The 17,328-nt window shown below is 22.0% G+C and overlaps 1 protein-coding gene across 3 annotated transcripts; it reads left to right on the top strand.

The window, feature by feature from the left end:
- Window positions 1-2,879: 2,879 nt before the first annotated feature.
- MED15 (mediator complex subunit 15) lies at window positions 2,880-7,558 on the top strand. 3 transcript variants are annotated; one of them, XM_011499190.1, is made up of 12 exons: window positions 2,880-3,095; window positions 3,174-3,261; window positions 3,332-3,383; window positions 3,468-3,659; window positions 4,022-4,314; window positions 4,671-4,850; window positions 5,265-5,389; window positions 5,520-5,599; window positions 5,749-5,922; window positions 5,995-6,283; window positions 6,833-6,935; window positions 7,025-7,558. In XM_011499190.1, the coding sequence occupies exons 1-12, from the start codon at window positions 3,031-3,033 to the stop codon at window positions 7,493-7,495; spliced, it is 2,112 nt and encodes a 703-aa protein (XP_011497492.1). In that variant the 5' UTR covers window positions 2,880-3,030; the 3' UTR covers window positions 7,496-7,558. The 3 variants fall into 3 exon arrangements, with proteins under 3 accessions (XP_011497492.1, XP_011497418.1, XP_011497341.1); XM_011499116.1 differs by having other exon boundaries at window positions 3,468-3,680; window positions 5,998-6,283; window positions 7,025-7,557; XM_011499039.1 differs by having other exon boundaries at window positions 3,468-3,680; window positions 7,025-7,557.
- The last annotated feature ends 9,770 nt before the right edge of the window (window positions 7,559-17,328 follow it).

The raw sequence follows: 17,328 nt of genomic DNA, 5'->3' as shown, positions 1-17,328 counted from the left end.
TTGTAAATATTTTTCACTTAATAATAAAAACAATAATAATAATAATAATAATAAAATTACTGCTGTTTCTTTACCTACTACGTTACTACGAGTGCTATCATTATCACTATCGGTATTATCATTACTACTATCGGATTCTTATCATATATAATTTAGTATACTTATGCAATTATTTCTTGTTATGTTGGAGCTGACCATATAAATTCTTTAGGATACCACTCAAAATACAGATAGATCTTAATAAAATAAATTTTTTTTTATAAAATATTTAATAACATGGAATTATATTATTCTCTAATTTACAAAAAAATAAACATTTTACTTCATTGAATTCGTTATATAATTATTTTTCTTATTTTTTATTCAACTATTTATTAAGAATAAACTATTTTTTCTTTATTATATATATCTTTCTGTTCTTCTTTTAGATATCTGTTTTTTACTATTCGTTTTATTCTTTTAGATATATAAATTATAAATATTTGTATAAATTGTGAAAATAGTAATCTTCAAAATAATATATGGATGTTTTTTTTAATAATAAAATAGCGGTAAATAAAAAAACCAATTATATATTATGAGTTTTAATGTTTTCATGTTCAAATTACTGAGTAAATAAATAAATACTAAAACAATAATAATTCCCATTTATTTTTTCCATTTATGTAATTGACATTATTTAAGACTATTTTCAAATTAACATATGTTATTATATGACTCGACTGAAGTACATCGTAAAAATGTTTACATAGCTATATAAAATTTGATATAGCATAACAATATTGCGTGTATAAATGAAATTTATTTAATAAATAGAAATAGACTATATGAAATTTATAGCTAAGCAATTTAAAAATATTCATTATTTAAATAATTTTTTATTAATTTACACGAATAAAATTACTTTCAAAGAGAAACAATTGATATATACTTATTAAATAATTAAGGATACCAAATTTAGATATTCTGCCTATAAATTTAATTAACAATAATAAAGTATTAGTTAATTGAATTTCATATGTATTATTATGGCTTTTGCACAGGTATCTAATTTTGTTAAAGCTAACGCAGACTAATGTATTATGGGCAGTCTACTTTATAATTAAATATTCTTAATATTAAATTAGACGCAGGCTTATTGCAAGAGCTTGCGCAGTGCATTCTGGACTGTAGGTAGTTTTACGCGCGCGCGCACGTACGTACGCATACATGCATATGTGATAATAAATTTAATTTCTCTCTTAAAATGCGATTACGTGTATTCCTTGAGGCTGGGCTTGGGCCCTTGTTTAATTACATAGCTGATTTTTTCGGTTTTTGGTCAACCTATTTTGAATAAGTTTAAAAGTTCCATTCGACACTAAAGTATACATTATATATATATATATATATATATATATACTCTATTTAAATTCATTTTTATTTTATACGAAATATATGTTAAATATTTAAATAAAGTTATCAAATATATCTTCCATTTTATTACGAATTAGTTTAAAATGATTATTTACTTACTCGTAATCATTACAACAATAGAACATTAATCATTGAAATTTATGACTTGTGAATTTATTAGTAAGATAATTTTGACAAAGTAAAATTATAAAAATCTATTAATTGTAAATTAAAAAGTAAATTTATTTATCTAAATTAATTTTGGTATTCAACTAAATCAGATTATATCGTTATTTAGAAAGTTAGTGAAGATGACGTCTATTGGAGGCAGAGAACAATTGGTCTATGATTTTTTCTTCTTTTTATAACTTTCTCACCTCACTTCTTATTCATTCTTAATTTATCATTGAAAATTCATTAGAATTTTTTTCCTAAATAATTCTAAGTAATTGCCTATTTCTAATTTCATTTCATTTTATATATAGTTAAAGCAAGATTCTTTTTACTTATCCTATATAACAAGACTTATAATACATAAGGTAATTCTTAAAACTAAAATAATCTGTTTAGTTATCTATTTATTATCACGTAAATTTATGTATATATTTTTTTTACAGATAAATGATCACGCCGTTATATTCTAGCGATCGTTTATTCTTATGAAATACCGTTAGTATTTTAAGATATTCTACGTTATTGAATACAGTTTACTCAATTTCGATTACTTCAAATATTTACAATTTTCTTATTAAAAATTATATAATAACTATATAAAATATAAAATGTACGAAAATGAAATATAAATATCTTATACATCCTGTTGATGTAATTTAATATTACTTTATGTTTAACAGAAATTACGTAATTAAATAATGGTACATAAGAATATATTATATTAAACATAATACCTATTTAATATACTTATTTCCTTTAATATTACGCTAATATGCTGTATTAAATATGTATTGCACGAAAATGCTTATATTTCATTATTTTATATCTTATATCAGTCTATAGGACATGAAATATAAAAATTATAAAAAATCCAATTTTTTCGTTAAAAAAAAAAAATTAAAAAATATAAATGATATTCTATTGGTATTGAATTCCTTTTACCGTGTAATTTAAATGCAATTAATACCTACGATAATTTTCATAGCATTTTATTTACTTACATTTCGCGCTTTTACAAGTATCAATGAGCTGAAAACTATTTGCGCATGCGTATATGACGATTCAATAAATCATCCTGCATTACAATGGATTTATTTTCCGTTACTCTTAGATTGTTCATTGCTGTATCGTAATTATCAGTACTAATAAAATGTTTACTGTAATAGATGAAAATGTAATAGAAATTTAAAAAATAAGAATTGTAAATGATAATTTGTCGCGATTAAGTAATTAATTTTTTCAAAACTATCAATATTACAGATTATAAAATTTGGAGTTGAATCAGTTTGACTATTTATCAGATAATTTATGTAGTTAATATTAAGTTTTCTCTTCAAGGATTTTTATTCGTTGTATTGGTTATTAAATTATTGATTAATGTATTTGAAAGCAACATATTTAAATGAATAGGATTGAACTTTTATCATTAACTATTTTTTGAGTAATCATCAAAGTACAAAAATGTCTTCAGAGGATCCTAATTCTTGGAGAACACCCACTTTCCGACAAAGCATGATAGCTAAAATGTAATTATATTATAATAATGATTTTACTATATAAACATCTGCAGTTTTTTAATTTATATTTAATACTTTAATTTCCAGAGAAGAAAATATACAAAAGTTTCAAATACCAATAGTAAAGAATGCTAGTGATATGGAAAATCATGTATTTATGAAAGCCAAAACAAAGGTATCTTTTTAAAATTTATATTAACTTGTCATAAAGAATAAATTTAACATATTAAAATTATAACTTTTAGGAGGACTACTTGGGCTTTGTTGCTAGACTAATTTTACATATTTCTCAAATGAGTAATTAATGATTTAATATTTCGAAATTTATAAAATAAAAAAATTCAATCAATTTAAATGTAAATACATGTTGTTGTATGATAGATAATAAAAAACCTGCTGGAACAATGGCACCAGGAGCAAGTAATACAAATGCAGGAGTTCAACAAGGTATGCCAGATCCAATTGGAGCATTACAAACTTTAGCTCGTCAAGGTACAGGTAATAATGCAAATATGGGAATGCCAGGAGGTCCAGGTCAAAGTCCACAAACTATGGTTTCTCAACAAGCCCCAGGTACCAACACTGCTACAAATCGTAAGTTTACTGATTTTTTTTTTTTAAGTTATTTTGAGTCAAATTTAAGAAGTAATATTTGAAATTTAGCTAAATTATTATTTATCTTTATATATAAAATCTAACAATAAAGTACATAGTATTAATGTATAATGAATATATTATAATGAATACAGAATTTTTTAAAACATGTCTACATGTACCAAATATTTATATATCAGTAAGATATTTTTATATAATTTAAGTATATTATAAGTATTAATATCTAGTTTAATATCAATATTAATATTTTATTAATATTTTGAATATGAATCAGTGTAATATTGTAAAAAATATTCTAAATATTATAAATCTGTATTCAGTCCTCCAAAGTTTAAATCAAAGGCCTGGACAACCGATGAATATGCCTGGAATGCACAATAAAATGTCAGGAATGAGTATGATGTCAGGTCAACCTGGGTGTCCACCAATGGCTGTAAATCAAATGGGTCAAATGCAAAATATGCAAGGAAATCCAATGTTAGCTCAAATAAATCAAATGAATCAAGCCAGTATAGGACAACAAATGGGAGCTCAGCCGGGTCAACCACAGCAAATGGGTGGAGCACCAATGAATGTATCGCAAATAGGACAAAATCAAATGCAGGCTATACAGGTAAAATTGATGATGCATAATTCTGTTAAGATTCCTTATATGGAGCTTATTTTTTTTTATAACATTAATGATTTTATAATTAAATTACTTACTTGTCAAGTTTAATTGTTAAAATTGCTAAAATTTAATTGTACACAATTGTATTATGCAGTTATATTTTACTATATTTTTATTATATTTATAATTAAATTTTAATTTAAAAATTTTTTTTTTATAAAATTGTTCTATTAATATTTTTATTAATATTTCTATAATATTAAAATTCTAAATCATATTTTTGATTGTATACTTAAAAGGTATTTAAAAAAAGATATTTTTTCTTTTTAAATTAAATAGATAACAATTAAAATTTTTAGAATCAAATGCAAAACCAAATGGGAGGGCATCAATTAGGAGGGTCGATTAACACTGGAATGCAACCAGTTATGACACCTCAACAAGGGCCGCAACAGCAGCAGCACATGAATCAAATAAATTCTGCACAAATAGCTGCAAATCAATTATCACAGACACAACTCAGTCATTTACAGCGGAAAGTAAGAATTCAAGTTTGCACTTTAATAGTAAAGAATTTTTAGAATACTAGAACATTTAATAATTTACTATACCTAAAAATTTTATTTATTAATAACTATGTTGCGTTTTTTTATATTAATAACACATTATTTTAAATTAGACATTTGAGAATTTAAATGATTGCTATGTAATTTATATTTATTAAAACTAAAATTGTGTGTTTTATTTATTTAAACAAATTAAAAAAATGTATTAATTTGTTTTTTTCTTTTTGTTTAAAAATATATTACATAATATTTTACTTTTATATATATGTATATATATATATATATATATATACTTATTTATTTATTTATGATTTTGTTATAATTAAATGGATATTTTTTATAAAAATATTATTTATTAAATATTTATACTTACTATTTTATTTACAGCCAGTTGAGATGATGAACGCTGGATTTCCAGGACCAAGGAATGTCACACCAAATCAATTTTTGAGACAAAGCCCATCACCTTCTGCTCCAAGTCCTGGAGGACTTGGAGCACCAACGCAAACAAAGTATGTATTTGTTATATAATTATCAAAATATAATATTTATGAAACTGGTAAATTGAAATGTCATAAATAATTAAAATAAAATATTTCTGTGTAAATAAAATGAATTTCTAATGCTTATTTTCATTCACAGTCAAATGGTAGCATCACCAGCTTTAGTACCATCTCCTAATACTCAACATACAATGCTTGCTGGAGCGCAGCGTTCTGTAGGTATGAGAATTTTTAATCTGTACTAATACAATACTCTCTTTCCAAATATTACTAAATATTACAAAAAAATTTATTAAAAAATTATTATAAAATAAAATTATCTGTATGATTAATTTTGTAGTAATGAATTCTTGATAAATTGTTTTCAGCAATGGCTCCTTCACCAAGTAGTTCATTAAATACACCTGCTGGTGCACTTGGTGCAACTCCTAGTCCATTGCAAGATGATCAAACTTCTCAAGCATACAAAGATAAAGTTCGAAAACTTAGTAAATATATAGAACCATTAAGAAAAATGATTTTAAAAATGACTAACGAAGGAAGTAAGTATTAAATAAAATTTGCAATTAATTAAACATAAAAATTACAAATTCTTTTTTGTTTATATGACAAAGCAGATACTGAAAAAATGAGTAAGATGAAAAAACTTTTAGAAATCTTAACAAATCCTAGTTCAAGTACAAAATTAGATGTATTACAGAAATGTGAAGTAGTCTTAGAAAAAATGGATTTTAAGAAACTAGAAGCGGTAGGCCCTACAGTTCCGACTACATTAAAAGAGCATCATTTTTTTACTCCTCTCTTAGAAGTAGTAAATACACTCTTGCAGAGTCCAGTAGCCAATCATACTCTTCATCGAACTTTCGGCCCATGCTTAGAGGCACTATTTGGACCAGAAATTAAGTAAGTAAATTTATACTGAAGAGAATCACTGTTTAATTAGGTAACCATTCGGTTTTATTGCGTTCTAAATTCCATATTTTGAACAAATTATTTAAATACAAATTTTCTGAATTTCAAAATGCCCTTTATGTATTAAGAATAATGTGTTCGATACTTGTTTTTAACTTATTGTACAGTATGAAAGAATCAATAAAGAATTAGTAATTTAAAAATATGTAAAATAACAATATTAAAATTTACTCAAATTATTAATATTTAATATGAATATGTGCATTTAATTACTGTATATACGATGGTTTTTATTAATTTCTTTTGAGAATATAAATAATATGAAGAAAAATGAACTAATAATACAATTAAGAAGACATCCATGTAATACTTGTCCATGGAAATTAAGTATAACAGTCGATCCTAGTCAACAGTTACTAAATTATTGTTGCTTTAACCTACTTATAATTTTCTTTATTAAAATCATCTATTAATTCATCTCGTTGTTAAAGTATTAAATAATTGTTTCAAATATTATAGATAGTTTAATAATTGTTATAGAAATCTACCACCTCCATTAAAGAAACAAAGGACTGAAGAAACTTCTTGTGAAATACCTGATGTTTTGCAGGGAGAAATAGCTCGGCTAGATCAACGATTTAAAGTAATTTTTAACTTACGTACACAAATCATTAAATTTAAAAAAATTTTTAAAAATGTTCTACTAATACATATGGACATAAATATACGTAGATAAGCCTTGATCCAGCGCAACAAAATGGTTCGAAATGCATCCAGCTGATTTGTTGGTTGGATGATAAGCATTTACCGTGCGTACCACCTGTTCTCGTGATCGTACCCACGGACTATCCAACCATCCCTCCACGTTGCGTTCTAACAAGCCATGAATATACCACGACTTACCTTAGTGCAGTGCAAAAGGGCCTAGACGCACGATTAGCTAAGTTACCCAAAAGATTCTCAGTGTCACAACTATTGGATACTTGGGAAATGAGTGTACGCCAGGCCAGCGCACCCAAAGCTTACAATCAACACGTCGGTGTCTCGATCGCAGCCATGTTAACTGCTTCAACTGTGACGACTGCAACGACAACCACAACAACTGGAGTATCAGTACCGGCTACAACAACAGCCTCCAATGTAACTAATGCCTTGGTTAATGACATATCCACAAACAGCATGATTACAATTTCTGGGTCTTAAAAGATTTTCTAAAATTTTGTATAATAGAGTAATCTCTTTATGGAAACTTGCATTTTTTTTTTTTTTTTTTTTTTTTGATCTTTTCTTTATAATTTTGTAAGATACATATGCATAAATGATTAAAAAATAACTTTTACCTAACATTAAAACTCATTTCTTGCTCTTGATAAATGTGGAAACTTTCCAAGGATATGGAAATATAAATGTTGCTATTTTTATCTATATCTTTTTTTAAAAACTAAAAATAATATAAAATTCATAACATTAATGAAAACAGTGCAATCCTACAGTATCAATTTAATACAAAATATATTTGAAAAAATTTGAAAAATATATTTATAAATTTATTTGAAAAATAATTAATAGAAATAGACTGATATTTGATCACATAATATAACCACAAATACAATTAATGTTTTTAGTTCAGTAATTATATGTAAAAATATATTATCTAAACTTAAATTATGTAAGACAATTTTAAATTATATATATATATATATATACAGACAGATCGAGTATAGAATTAAATAATTATAATGAAAATAGGTAATATTGTGATTTTTACCAAAATTATAAAAAAATATTGTTAGTTAAAAATAATATTGGTTTATTATTTTATTATAGTATTATTTCATTCTCTGCAATTTAATTTTAAATAATATATTTTTGTCTTACGCTACTTACTCAACTAGAAATAATACATATGTGTATGCATGCGTGTATGCACAATACATATGAACGCATACTAAAGTTACGTTTTCTATTCAATAACAAATATATATGATAATATTTATGTTCATTAAATAAATTATTGTATTATAATAAATTTACTAATTACAAATAGAAAATAATATTTCATAATACAAGTATCTAATTATTTGTTTGCTAATGAAACCATATATAAAGGTAGCTGTATACAATGTTTGAATTTTTTAAAGTTGCATGTTATTATATTGTTATTACACTTTGTTGATGTGGGACCCAGTATCCAATCATGGTAATTAAAAACATCAAACTGTGGAACATCGATTTGAATAATAATATATTTAAGTATTTTATTTTAAAATAAAGTAAATATTTTTAATTCTTTATAAAAGTTTTTTCTTTATTATTTAGATGTACGATTCTCTTAGGTTATCTTCTACTTATATATCATTTTAAAATTATTAATTAATTTGACTATATTTAAGGAATTATGCTATAAATGTTAAAAAATAACTTCAATTCCATTGCGCATCAATTTAGAAATATTCTAAAAAATATAGTTGTATCTTTTCGTCTTATTTTTATTTGGCAGATTTTTGTAAAATTGATACATTTTCAAAGACCATTTTTTAGGTTTTACTATTTTGCTGTTAAAATGTAAAACTAATTAAAATGCTTTCTATTTTTTTTAAGGTCTTGGGATTTAATAAAAAAATCGACTCTGGAAGTTTGCAGTTTTTAAGCTGTATGGGCTCTTATTTAGCAGTATTTTTATTGATGCATCTAATCGATATTTATTATATAAAGAATATTATTAGAATATTATGTGATTGTGCTAGATTTAGACACCATTCTTATATGTATCTAATGATACTATTTTCACTACGTTTTTATAATTGTTAGTGAAAATTCCATCACTAATAGCTGAATTAAAAACTTTCTGTATAATAATAATAGTTATAAGATTTGTCCGATTATCTTATATTATTGATATCTGAAGCGTTTTATCTAACAGTAATATACAGAAAATTGTAAAAAAGAAAAATAGATAATTACTCTTTTTATATTAGCCTTAGATATTACGTATTTCAAATTATTACTAAAACATTTTAGATATTTTTGATTTAAGTACATAATTTTTAAGCACAAGTCATTTAGATTAGGTATAAAATATTAAAATTATCATTTATTTGTATTGCCTAGTATATTTCACTTGTTATAAATTTTATTGCATGATCTGTATAATTTATTTAAATAACAGTACTTTTAGATTTGTAATATAATTTAATTTTAATTTTATATTCATTCTTCACTTGAGAACAAATGTTAAAAATGTAATTATAAACTCTTTATAATTATAATATTAGTTATAACTATTATTAATATTACAAAAAAATTGTGAAAATTATTTTTACATGGTGATTTTTTATTTAAAATTTACATTTTCATTATAGAACTCTAAAAATATAAATGTTATGGATTTTTATTGAAAAAATTAATTAATTAAATAGATTTTTATAAAAATATTTACAAAATTTTTATTTTGATTTTTTATAAAAATACATAAAGTATCGGATAATCAATCTTACCACACAGTTAGAAACTACTTCTTATGACATACTTGTCGTTCAATCTTCCATAACGTTTTTATACTCACTAGCCTTCGGAGTATTATTAAGCAGCATAATTAAATATTAAACATTATAAAATATTAAAAGATATATTAACACTGTAATTATAATATTTTACAGACTTTAATAAAGATGTGTAAACTTTGCTTACTACGAGCTGCGGAAACTAAAGTATAGTATATACATAGTACATACAGTGGTATAGTTTATAAATTTTATTCGATAAATATTTATCAGCTCCCGAAACAATTATGTTACATTATCAAGAAACCTTATCTTAGTCGTTATGTGTATCTATCAATTTATCGATAAATTTTCTTTAACTTTCTACTAAAGCATAATGTCTTGGGTCATATCCAGTAAGTAAATAATTAAGATAATTAATATCATTTTTGCTTACTCCAGTAGCATAAAGTCATGGTTCGTACAAAGTAGATTATTCTTATATATTGCATTAACTGCATCCACATGAAATCCATTAATATCTGTTTACATAGAAAAAAGTAGGGTATCCTAATAACATTTTTTTGTATAAGCATAAATATTAACAATGTTTATCTATGAGACTATGGATTAAGAGATTTGTTGAAAAAAAATATATACACTTAAATAATTACATACATATATAATAATTACAATAAAAATGTACAATAATTACAAATTCTAAAAATAATATTAAATAAAAAGAAAAATTAACTGAAAACAAATTTTCTTATTTAAATAACATAATTTTAGTAACGGTATCGATTGGTTATATGACGAAAATTTGTTTAAATAAAATTATAAACTTCAACACTTATTTAAAAACTATTTATTCTTAATCAATATAAAACTGATAAATTTTCATGTAATTTTATAATTCATATAAAATACATTGTTACATACATTAGTCTATATCAATAAAGATTAGCAACAATAATATGAAGATAAATACAAAATAAAAAAAATTACATATCGGTATTAGGTACAAGAATATGTAATTAGTGATGTAAGCTTCATATAGGAAAATTTGTATTAATTTGTATTAAATATTTTTCTATTTGACAAAAATTCAAATTAAAAAGTATAATTTAACTTCATTTTGTATACCTTTAAAATTTTTTAGTAATATGTATATTATAATACTCTATACAACAATGTGTATATATGTATCTCACGAAACTCTTACTTAATGTATTACTTGCTCTTATATTTGTAATAATTTTTGTATACAAGTTACTATTATTTCTTATTGAACATTAACATTACAAAAATTACGATCAATTTGTCTATATTAAAAATTAATAAAAGTATGGTAAGTTTCCTTTTTCAACATATTTCTATCCTTTATTTCTTATTTCTCAAACAACAATAATAATAAAAAAATTAAAGTGATGTATTATTGATAAATATAAAACAGCTTTTACACGGTCTATCTAGAATGAAATTCAAAATTTTAATAAACATCTCTCATAAAAATTAAAAATTTTTTCCAATTCACTCATTAAAATTCTTTTTAATTAAGCACAAGTATCCCTAAATAATAAAATACGAGGTATTTTTTGTTAATTGTAAATAGTAATATATATTTTACAAATTACATAATTCGAATAATATAAGTTATAAAAAAACTTTAAATAATAATAAATAAATATTTAAATAATACAATAATAATATTATAATAGTGTATTATTGATAATCATGAGAATCATGTTATATAATTAGAAAGTATGCAAATTCTTCATTGTAAAGTATAAAGATAAAAAATTGATGAAAAGCAAGATTAAGTTGAAATGATTTTTAAAAAAGGAAATAAAATAAATAAGAGCAAAAAATAATCGCTGATAATATCTATGAAATTAGTTAACAATTAAGACAGGTATAAAATTTGTGAACTTTATTAAATTCTAAATAAAAAATATTATCATGATATAAACATAAAGTTTTTTTAATTATTTCAAGAAATTATTTCATTATGAAAAGTCAATAAAAATATTATTATGTCTATAAGTTAAGATTAGCCAGAAACGAAAATTTGTTAATAACAAATTGAATTTATAAATTTCAAATGGTTACTTTTGAAAAATAATAAGTATAATTTTAATAGTTCTATGTTTTTCCAATTAAAATTTTGAAAATTCGAATTTTTATCAGTATTAAAATAATTTCAGTGCAATATTTTTATTCTTGATTCAGCTTATTAATAACTTAATTCAATATTTGTTCTATTTATTATTACCACATATAAATTAAAAAATTGTTATTAACGTATATTTTAATATTCTCGTATTATCAAAATTTATAAGATATATACAATGACAAATAATCTGCTATTTTTTAAATAAAAGGTTTTGTTTTTAAATTGATAAACTTATAGTTTATTTTAAATATAAAAAAATGCTAACATTATGTATATAATTTTTGGTTTATGAATAATTTTTACTTTACAAGTTATAAATATATAATATGAGATTATATGCTAAATTTTAAAAATAATTGTTAACGAATCAATGTTAAATAATTGATTTTGCAAATATAATACATCCTATTGTATATTTAAAAAAGTATTTATATACATAAAAATTATAATATTTAAATTGTAAATCTATATATTACAATATTAATTAAATTTTTATTTATTTTATATCGTTATTTATAATGTATTAATATTAAATTAAACAATATCAAATGGATTAACAAAAAAGCTATTTACTATTTAGTAATAATACCGTTTTATAATTTATGTAGAAAAATATATTATGTTAAATGGTCTATTTAATTATTATAAATATTTTTTCAAAAAAAAAAATTTCTCATTATTTTATAGATTTTAATAAAAATACATTTTTCTAAAACTAACTTTAATAAAATGTTTTTTTCTTTATCTTAAGTACACTAGCATAACAAAAATTAAAGCATATTTAGATTTAATATGTGTTAATAATATACGATTTAAGAATGGGATAAATTTTGTAATAAAAACTAATTCTACGATAAAGAATAATATTAATTATATAGTAATATTAATAGTATTACATTCATGAAATATAAACTAATAAATTTTCTGTATATGAGATTGATATTGTTTTAGTTTGTTTTTGCTTCTTTAAAAATATGTTTGATCATGATTATAATGAAAATGCAAGATCTTCAAAAAGATGTTATATTTGAAAATATAACCAACTAATAATTAAATATTATAGAAGATTGTGAAGATAAACCGTATCATAAATTAAGTCTATTGGAACATAATATTCAGTTAATTTATTAGTCGTAAAACAAACATTCAAATTCACAGAATTATATAATTATTCCTTAACCAAATCAATTTTGTTATTTTCGAATATATCTATCATTTATTATAAGAGAACGTTTATCAACGTATATAAATGTATGTCAATATAATAAATATACTAAATATATTGTGATTCACAAGTAAATAATAACATGTAAAAGAAATAATAATTATATTATCATAAATATGGAACTTAAATAAACATTGATAATAGATTAGAAAATTTTATGAGTTAAGCAGAGACGAAGGTTTATTAAAACATGTACATAAATTATGGTAAATATGGTTTGTTTCGCGTCAGTTTATTGAATTCTTTAATACAACTATATTTGTTTTTTAAAAGATTTTATTAAAATTACATTAAAATATTATGAATTCAACTAAAAAATAAGTATATTTTGTTATAATTTGTCAAATAGACTTATAATTACTAAGTAACAAAAATTTATAAAAGTACAATACACTATTTTCTTTTTAGCATGTAAAATTCGATTTATTTATTAATCACTAAGGCGAAAATAAATGCATTCGTTAAAAAAGAAAGGCATAATAGTACTATAAATTTATATTGATAATTACAACAGATACTTTCAAAATATCAATGAATAAATCAATCAAATAATGTACGTACTTATTTGATATATGATTTCACACTTGATATGACAGCAGTAGTTTTCACATCTACAGATAAGTAATTGTTATGATTTACTTTTTGCCGAAGATCATCGAAAAAGTTAACAATAAAAACGGTGCTTTCGTTATAGAACTAACCTTATACTATAAGAAACTTATAATTTGTATATACTTATTTTTATTTAATTAAATACAGATTTATATTTTGGTCTGGTAGTTAAAATGTATTTTAATAATCAGGTCGTAGAATTTTAGAATGTAATACATTTATTAGATGTAAAATAAAATTTTTTAGACAAATTTATATTATTCAAAAGAATATATCAAGCATTATTAGAAAAAAAAAATTATAATTCACATATGATTTAGTTTCATTATTTCAAGAATTCTTTATTTATAATTCTTCAAAATGCAGGTAAAAGTTGAAGTTAAATATTTTTATTTATGAATGAATTTTTTTATAAAGTTTTTGTAACATATGCTTTTAGTTTTTATTTAGAAGTACCTGTTCAATCTATAACATAATAAAAAACTACTATAAAAATACATATTTAAAGTATTTATATGTTATAATCATTATGATTTATTTTAAATGAATAATTTATTATTATTCTATTTTCCTAAATAAAATTTATAAAATAATTTTTCGTTAGAGAAATAAAGAGTATAATTAAATTACCATAATTTGTTTCGTAATATTATTAAAAAAATGTTTGTTATATATTTTAATATCATTTTGCATGCTTTACTGCATCCTACTTTACTATTTTTTCCTTTAATCTTTTATTATATTTTTCCTTCAAGTGATTTTTTCATTCAATTTTTTAAGTGATTTTCAAAATGAATATGCTATTATAAACAAAAAAGTTTAAAATGTATTTATCTACTTAAAAATTTGAGAAATATGAAAATTTAAAATATATTTTTAGTGTGATTGTTTTATTCAAAATTAATTCTCTTATAAATAAAATTTACAATTTTTATAAACAAAATTCAATTGCCCATAATGAAAAAAAATGATAAAGCTATAAATTTCATTTTTGTTATAAATTCAAAATTTTCCATTAAAAATACTAATCCAATTATTTGAAAGATTAAACTTGTTGGTACGACAAACATGATATCCTTATATTTTTCTTCGTGATTGAAGCTTTTAATAAAACGTTGATTAGACATATGATTAAATACAAAATTCATAATGATAAAAAAAAATTTTTAAATTTACACCAAAGTTATTATACTTTTGAATTTATTTCTTATATATGTACTTAAAATGTGCCTTAATTTAACTACAAGTTATAATTAATATCAATTAAATTGATATAATTAAAATATAATTAAAATCATAACTATAATTAATTATAATGCTTCTTTAGGTAAACTAATTTCTTTGTAATATCTTTACGAAAATTGAGGCTTTAATATTATACCACTCATTTAAATTAAATTTCATAATTATTTTAGATTACACCAGTGTATTTAATTTAAAATGAATTAAAAATATAAATTAATGTAATATTTTTGAAATTTTTCTATTATATTATATTTTTATCTGTATCTATCATATATATATATAAATATATAATACATATATTAGTTATTACGATTTATTAGGAAACTAAAAATTATATAAAATATTTGAAAATTTTTGTATTAGCTTCTATAAATAAACTTAACTTTCATTATTTTTAATGTTAATTACTTTATTTTTTGTATAATTTTATAAAAAAAACTAACAGAAAATTAATTGTTAAGTTGGAAGAAAACAGAAATATGTTAAAAATTAAATTTATAATCAGTTGCTTAGACAATGAAAGCTAATACATTAAACCAAATATAATCGAATCAATATAAAGGAAAAAATTGATACACCAAATAAATCAAACAAGTCATTTAGAGAATATTAAATGAAAGTGTGTAAATGTAATAGCAAGTAAGTAAACTATGACTATTAAATTGGTATTGGACTGGTCAAAAAAGTTAAGCAATCTGATCACAGGGTTTAATAGCTTTAACAGATTTTGGCTACAGGGTGATCGATAAAATTAAATATCTAAATCTCTATTGGTACATACTCAGTGACCTATTTGCTAAGACCCTTGCTCACAAATTCATAATCACACAATGTGTATAAATTAGCTTTTTCATAATTTTAAAAATGTTTTCTTTTATATATGATAAACAGAGAATTCTTAAAATTCAAATATTTTTTGTACTGACTTTAATTTCACAGTACAGAATTGTCTTAAATACTTTGCCTATAAGCTTTATTGTAAATTATGTTAAGATGAAATCTTATCAATATTATTATTATCTATTTCTAAAATTGAAATTAAGATAAAACTTAAATTTATAAAGTTTTCTTGATTCAAGGCTATATTTGTCTAATCTAATTTTAATGTCAATCGATTTCCCACGATCACATTAAAATACAACAAAAAAAGCAAATATTTTACAATTACAAAGCGTTTCTAATTGAAATCAAATATATATAAAGTTTTAATCGTAGGAAATCTAGATCAAATTAAATAATCGAATGGTTACATTAATATTTAACAGCAAATAATCATAATATTAATACAAAAATATTTAATTAACTTAATGAAATTTTGCAATTTTTTAATGTATCTTTGCATCTGTAAGTTAGTCTATTTCATATCCACATAATTGATTTAGATCTAAAAGCCACATATGATATTTAATATGAAAAAAATATAGGAAACTATATTTAGAACTACGATAATGATAATAATTTATGTAATTAAGTTTTATAAACTCGTTATCGCAGATCTAGAAATGGGTGTGCGATGATTAAAAAACGTATGTCGCATCGAAATTGAAATAACAGTAAATGTAAAACCGATGTAATGGAATACAGAATTCAACGACACCGTTGGAAAAGAAAAATATTGATTTAAGTGTTATATTGACATAAGTGAGCGAGGAACTTTTTAGGAACTCCTAGCTATAGTGTATATATATATATAGCACTATTTTCCTACTATATTTAGTAGGAAACTGGTTCATAAATATTAATAGATTAAAAAAAACCGACTACCAACGACATAGACTTACAGAATCGCCACGCAACTTTGCAAATGATTTTTTTCTTTTTCGATAAGTTTGAAACCGCTGCTGTCATTGGCATATTACTCATACGAATGTTCAGTCTTTGGTTTTAGTAACCAATAATCAGATGCATTGGGAAGTTGGTTTTTAATTAATCTATATTAAAACAAATATATTTCTCTTACATTAATACCCTTCATATTTTTATTACATGAAGAATAAAATCAACAGTTTACATATAATACTAAATATATTAAGTATCTTCATATTATACTGTATGAGAGATCATAAAACTTCGAATAAACTCAATAAAATATTTCATTTTTCAACCACACTATTTATTCCTTTCTAAGTGATAATAAAAATCACAATGATAATAAGAGTAAAAATAAATACATAATTAACGAAATGATGTAATTGATGCAAAAATTCAAAACGTTCCATATTGAAATTAGTTCAATCGCTATAAATGTCTTAGTGAATATAACAATTGTCAGTAAATTTATGATAATAATATGGTG

This window comes from Ceratosolen solmsi, unplaced genomic scaffold, assembly GCF_000503995.2.
Source record: "Ceratosolen solmsi marchali unplaced genomic scaffold, CerSol_1.0 scaffold10, whole genome shotgun sequence".
Classification (NCBI taxonomy): domain Eukaryota; kingdom Metazoa; phylum Arthropoda; class Insecta; order Hymenoptera; family Agaonidae; genus Ceratosolen; species Ceratosolen solmsi.
This window is presented reverse-complemented; position numbering and strand designations above follow the sequence as displayed.